Source organism: Papilio polytes, unplaced genomic scaffold, assembly GCF_000836215.1.
Source record: "Papilio polytes unplaced genomic scaffold, Ppol_1.0 DF823934.1, whole genome shotgun sequence".
Lineage (NCBI taxonomy): Eukaryota > Metazoa > Arthropoda > Insecta > Lepidoptera > Papilionidae > Papilio > Papilio polytes.
This window is the reverse complement of record NW_013525270.1, coordinates 850,975-858,195: the sequence shown is the minus strand read 5'-3', so window position 1 is coordinate 858,195 and position 7,221 is coordinate 850,975. Positions and strand designations below refer to the sequence as shown.

The following is a 7,221-nucleotide window of genomic DNA, read 5'->3' as shown; positions in this document are numbered from 1 at the left end:
GACATCTACGGCGCCTCTTTTTACTTATTAGCAGATTTTGGCGCCCTTTCCTGTCCGGCGCCCTAGGCGATCGCCGAGCCGCGCCTTATTCTAAGTGTCACTGTCTACAACTTTAAAAGCTTGTCATTATTACAAGTGTTAAAATATATGTGCCAAAGCTAACTAATAAATGACTATCAATTTAATCCGAACCAATCAGACACATGGTTTCGTAACATGTCAGTGCCATTGTTACTGCAGTGATCTTACAAAATGTTTTCAATTTTTAAGATAAAGTTCTTTAAGAATACGTTTAAATTGTATTCATTAAGTAAAAATCAATTTGCGGTAATAACAGGCTTGTTAATTGACTGCGCCTACATTGTGTCCCTTTCCCCAGCACTGCCCACCTGGCTGTTTAAATCAATTCTATTATTGAATCATAAGTAAGGGACAATATTTGATCACGTTCCGGTGATAAATAATTATCACACGTCTAAACAATCATAATTTATTCATTGTTATACAAACAATTGAAAATTTATGTCAAAAGTCTTGGAACCGATCAAATTGCTTCAAAATCGAAATCCAAATATCACGGCACTTTGGATCAGACAACACAATTATCACAATTACGTTAATATTGTTGAAACGTTGTGGTTCACCATTACAGAACAGAACAAAATAAGTGCAAATAGCAAAAAAGCGCTTAAGTATTGCTTTAGACAAACTTTGTGCCCCTTGACTAATATACTTTTACTTCTATGAATGTGTCACCAATGGGAGCAGGAGAGTCAACTTTTACCTCCCCGTTCCCGCCCGGTTATCCACCCATCCTTGTGTAGTGACTTACCTGTCAGGAGTTCTCGTCCTGCATCTAGAGGGTGGCGGGGAGCGTGATGCCGCGCGCAGTAACGCCGGGTCGTCATATCGACGGGAGACTACAGTGAAGTCGTGGTGAGCGTCTATTAACTTCTGCAGACGGGACACCATTTCGAAGTCCGTCACGGAGGACGGCACAAGGATACCAAGAAGCTTGGCGATGGAATGCCTAAAAAGATGTATTTTTGTAAAAATAAGATCATAAATTCTTGTAGTAATCGAATTCGATATTATTCTAGAAAATGTAGACCATCTTACTAATATCATAAATGAGAAAGTATAGATGGATGGATGTTTGTTAGTTTGCGGCCTAAATGGCTGAAGGATTTTGATGAAATTTGGTATAGATTTAGAGGATAGTCTGGAAGAACATGTAGGTTGTTCACATTGTTTTTTTTTTTACCACGCCGTCGGAGTCGCGGGCGAAAGCTAGTATTTAATGATATATATTCTAAAATGTTTAATAAATAAAATGTCTACGCATGCGAAGCGATTGTCGAGTAAAAAATATTTCTAACCTCATCGTAAAAGGCTATGTAAACTGTTGATTGTATTAACATCAATAAAACTACTCATCTTATTTATTTCTAAGATCTTAACGAAAAAAACTGTTCGAGTTTGTTATTTTTAACACAGTGATACAGTGTAACGACAATGAACTATGCGAGGGGCATTCAATCGTGGCGGAGTTTTTGTGCCAGTAACAATGACCCTATTCACTTTATCTTGAAGATATCAAAAATAATTTATGAAATATTAATATTTTTATATGTCAACTGAATGCAATTATTTTTATCAGTGTTCTAATTTCAATTAAGCCTTTTTTAACTTTCGGGTGACCACTGAAAATTAAAATTATTATGTTCTCCAGATAGATGTTAACACTACTAGTTTTCTCCGGCGGCTCCGTCCGTGTGGAATTAAAAAAAAACAAAAGTAAGTGGCCTATTTGTTCTAGACTATAATCTAGATATATGCCGAATTTCATTGAGATCTGTACAGCCGTTTAGCTACAAACTTTAACAAACGCTCAATCATCCAAACTTTGCATTTATAACATTAGTACGGTAGTGAAATTACAGGCATATCTTGTACATAAATATGATTTTTCTTAAGCTACGCATAATTTTGGTATAGTTTAGAGTTTGCTATGCTTATTTACATAATCTATAACACATTACGTTGCTAGAATTTTGTCAAACTAAATAAATAAGAACTTTGTATGCTAAGAATATTGAATCATGTTTACCTGAAGCTTGTTAACTGTGCCTCTCTTCTCTGGCATTCTGCAAGTGCTTCTTTAGCTCTTGCTAAGTCGTCTCTTAGTAAATTGATCTGGTGTTCAGATGTATTTCGTTCCTGTTCATACGTCTCGCCGCTGGTACGAATTTGTTCTTTCAAAATGTTAACTTTCCGATTGTATCGAGTCCTTAATATATCTGCCTCTTCCAACCTCTTCTCTAAATCTTCTATTTTACGTGCTCTTTCCAGAGACGTTATCTAGAGAAATTAACAAAACCAGTAAACATTAGCATCATAAAATTCTGATAGATAACATATCAAAGATAATCAAACGATCATCCTTTTTAAATTCTCGATTTGCCAGTAACATTTTCATTTAAGTATTTATTTACTTTAAAGATTTTTTTATAACAAAAGGTGCAAACAAGCAAGTGGCCACCTGTATCTGCCAAAATGGCGAAGCGACTGCTGCCCATAGACATCCGCAATTGCAGATGCGTTGCCTACCCGTATCCGACAGAGGAGATGCACATAAAGAGGATATTTCCCCTTCCCAGGCTTCTCCTCTACCGTCAAATCCACTTTCCCTTCCCATCCTCTCCTTATAAATAAAGGGTGGGAAAGAGAAAGAGACTTAAATTAGGCCTCCAGCACCACACTCATCAGACAAAACACGGAAATGCTTCCATTACACGCCTGTCTTCTGTGTGGTCGTGGTTTTACAAAGGGCGTCCTGGTCCATTCGTGCTAAGATGTTAAAGCGGGCACTACCACTGTTACATTTACTTTGGAGTTTTAGACCTTACACGAGGAAACGGATGTACGATCAGCATGCTAATAGTTTTAGGGAGCTGTCAATTAATGCAGATATTCCATTTTATGTTTTAGAGTCGTGATTTAACAGTTGATGTATATTTTTTTCATCCATCCATTAACAGTGAGGTTACTAGGTTTATTAGAAATACATTCAAGGTTCGATTAAAAATTCTCGATCAAATCAATTTAAGAAAAGGAATCTCAAGCTTATATTAAAATCATATAAACACGTCGTTTAACTTTACACTTAGGCTAAGTCTTTGTATGAGTCGAACGATCACGTTATCAGGCTCAAAGGGACTTCTAGGGTTATTATTATTCATCCCAACTCAAGGGCACCCTAGAGGGTCGACCCTTGACCTAGATTGAGTTTTTCCGTTAGTTACACAAGACACAACAGTCTTATCCTTAAAATTAACAAACGAGGTCACAAATCCAAAAGACTATCGTGGTCGGTTCCTTTTATTACATGTTTTTTTTTAATCTGATTAAATTCTAAGCACTTATAATAATTGTAACAACTAAATCTTCGAATGAGATCACGTTTGTATTAAGAAAATGATTTTGACCTCGGAAAGCAATTATTCCAGTAAATCTACTTCGAGCTACTCGTTGCCACAGATTATATCCGTGTACTTAGTGTACTATCGAATGACGACTTATTTTGGTCATTACACGTGTTCGAATAATGTATATTTAGTGACGTTTCGTATCTACTTATGTCACGATTCGTGGTCGTGATTTTAAACCCAAATGTTCAACACTGTATTCATATTTGGAAATAGTTTTTCTGTCAATCTATGGAAGCATTAAACGGAGACGACTTTAAAATACAAATAAATGTACCGTACAAAATACGGTAAAATTCCTAACAAGAATGGTCTATATACCCTTATTCAGTCACTAGTTCTTAAAAATGTCCAATTAAATTTTGAGTTTTTAATTTTAAAAATAATTTGGATACATGCAAGCCTTAAAAGCAGATTAATCTACAACAGGTTATTGATAAAAGCAAAGGATTTAAAATCCATGATCAAACGTAAAGTCATCTTGGTATTTGAGCGTTGTATTGCAAATGCATTACATCGGCTTAGGAAAGAATAGTGTTTTAATGTTGCACCAACACATTTAGAATACATTGTGCGCATTTCTAAATCCTTGAGCAACTCTCAGATAAAAGTCGACAATTCTAACACAGAACTTAAGTATTTAGTAATGTCCTTTTAACTTCCACAAGGGAACACATTATTTTATTTCATTTTATAAAAATATTAGTTTATTTTTGTTAATTAATATTTCCTTTAACTATTCCAACTAAGCTCTAGGCTTGTGCTAGGATATGGTTCACGACGATAGTCGAATAGCGGGATTCGAACCCTCGATCGCAAGATAGTCCGTACCCCAAACCTAGGCTATTGGCGCTTAAGATAACTTTAGACGAAACCTTTTACGATTCAATCGAAATTAAAAAAATAATTTTTCTAGATAGATGACTATATATAGTGTAAGTATTAATTAAATTATGTGATAATTAACATATCAAGTATTTAAGTGTAACTAATGTGAATTAACGTGTAGAGGGCGTGGGCGTTGCACTTGACTTGCGGTCGCTTGCGCCTTGACGCCTGTCTCACTGTGACGCCAAGTCGTATGACCTTTATCGTGTACTGGTTTGCGAGCTTTTTGTGCTGCTGCTTTACGAGCTTATTACAATTTATATAATCTGTACTGAGGATTAAAAACCTGTTAATGTTATTTATCTTTCATTATATGTATTGTTCTATTAAATACAATGTATTTGAAAAATTCTTAATACTTGAAAGTAAGCTTTAATACTACCCTAATATTAAAAAATTCAAACTCAAGCGTGTAATAACGATATCAGCTTAAGCGAGAACTAGTTGTTCAAAAATTATCTATATCGTGGGAAAAGTCATTGAATATTAAAATTTATTTATAGCAAGGTTTAACTATTAACATTATTTTAGTCGCAATTTAGTCTGTTTCCCTTTCCGCGCTTTTCTTGAGAGAAAATGATGGGAAGGAAAAGTGGATTTGACGATGGAGGAAACGTGTCGATTAAATGGAGGCAAACCATCTGCAATTGCGGATGTCTGCATTCGCTTCGCTATTTCGGCGGTTTCAGGTGACTTGGCTCATTTTCCACCTTATTAATATAAAAAAAACTGACTTTGTATTCCGCGGCGTCCGCTAGCTGCGCATTAAGGTCCCGCAGCTGCGCGCGGGCATCAGCAAGCTGCGCGGCGAGACGATCGCACTGGCGGGACATCTTCTTACCACGACACGCCGCTTCGTCGCGCTCCGCTTGCAGCACGGCGCGCACGCGGGAACTCTCCTCCTAATTACCAGTCAGTATCAGGAGTATAAACTAAAAGTTAACTTCTTAACCAGTTAACCCAATTCGTCGGCTAAAATCGTTTCGCTATCGTAAAATCCCATGAAGTAGTCTTAGATAATGGCACAAAACATTATAGGAATTAAGAAGAGAAACAAATTATTTGGACTATGGATTTTGAGCTATGAAATATAAATTCATATATTTCTACCATTCGGGTTTCAGAAGTACAGTCGAACTTATTTAAATATCTGCCTAAATATGTTCTCAGATTATCAACATGAAAGGTTTATCTATCCAAAGTGAAACATTTTACCTGAACACTCAGCTTGCGTCTCAGTAGATCCAAATGTAAATCTTTTCTTTGCAGTTGTTCCCTCAATATCCGTATACGCCGTTGTAATTGATATACGACAGCAGTCTGCAATCAATCAAACGCTAAACATACTTTGATACAAGTCTAAAATGTACTAGAACTTTCATAGTACCTATTTCCTATAGCATTTGCGGTGTCGGTGGTGGTTTCGGGATGGAAATCTTAAAGATACCCTGTTTCTGTGAGGTTGTAAACCCTGCTTGGGTTATCAAATTTTACCTACTAAAACCTCCTCGGTGGCTTTTCGGATCCTCAGGGATCTCTGGTAAAACCCACTGTTCGCATTATGTTATAAAGAACTGAGTGATTGGTGACAAAGTGAAATAAGTTTTTTTAAATACTTCTAAGAAGCAAAGTAGAATGTAAATTAACCTTAAGTTGTTCACATAAATATTTCGCTGACATAATATTATTTCGTGTACCAACATCCGGTATATTTTAATTGGCTACTTCAGCTATCTAATTATCTACGGTAGAAATATTTGCATACTTATTCAGTGCTTAGGTTGATAACTTGTAAGTTATTATTACTTTGTAATAATTTAGTGCATACTGTGGTAATATTGCAAGCTTTTGATATCTTCAAGTCTAAATTAACATGCCAATTTTTACATTTCTTACTTCTTTAAGATATGGCAAATCATGGAAAGATCTTTCCCTGCGCAGGCGCGGCAGCGTGCCATAGTAGCCATAATATAGCATCTAGACAAACGGATATATAGACTTTAAAAATATAAAGATGTATATAATAAACATGTGAAAATAATTATATATACAATACACGTCCATTTTATACCCGACGTTCTTACAGTGAAGGAAAACATCGTGATGTAACCTGCACATATCGGCGAAGAAATTCAAAGTTATGTGTGAAGTCAACCAACCCACACTTGGCCAGCGTGGTTGACTATGGCCTAGTAACCCTAACTTAGGGTAGGCTCCGAGCCCCTCAGTGGGGACTTACAGTGAGCTGGTGATGATGATACAATAAACAAAATGAAAGAATTTGAATTCTGTGTCACTGTACAAGAGTATGTAGATATGTATTTTAAACGTTAACAGACAAAGGTCACATTCAGTAGCTTTATTTGACAAATAAAGTAATTAAATTTATGTATAAACTAGTTATGCAATAAAAATCAATGGGTCTTTTAATCTAAATACGTAAAACAAGCTATACTTAAAATGGTTTAAAGCTCGGACTTGAGTACGTTGGAAAGACAAAAGTTTTATCCAAAAGTTTGAGCTTTTATTAAAATGTTATATTTAGATAGAATAGTGCAGCTGTAATTCAGATTGAAACTACCCCTAAAATTAATTTTGGGTATCAAAATAATTGTCGCATAATCATAATTTGAAAAGTTACCGGTAGTCTGTTGTCATTTAACCACATTTTTCTCTTAAATTTACTTATCTAATAATGGATTTATTAAAAAAAAAAATAACATTATATGTACAACTTGATTTTCCATCATTGTCTCCATGCATTTTTCCCAGATTTCCATTCCTAATAAGCTAACAAAGAATTACCTACAAATCCTTACATAACGTATAATTAGATTGTTGTAAA

General features: G+C 35.4%; 1 protein-coding gene across 1 annotated transcript in view; it reads right to left on the bottom strand.

Moving 5' to 3' along the window:
* Positions 1-7,221, bottom strand: part of LOC106101960 (coiled-coil domain-containing protein 170) — a 12,120-nt gene that overhangs the window by 186 nt on the left and 4,713 nt on the right. The window contains exons 7-10 of the mRNA XM_013281350.1: positions 5,592-5,696; positions 5,111-5,278; positions 2,111-2,361; positions 833-1,030 (exon numbers count right to left, since the gene is read on the bottom strand). Of these exons, the coding sequence (XP_013136804.1) occupies positions 833-1,030; positions 2,111-2,361; positions 5,111-5,278; positions 5,592-5,696 (722 nt within the window). The remainder of the gene's footprint in view (positions 1-832; positions 1,031-2,110; positions 2,362-5,110; positions 5,279-5,591; positions 5,697-7,221) is intronic.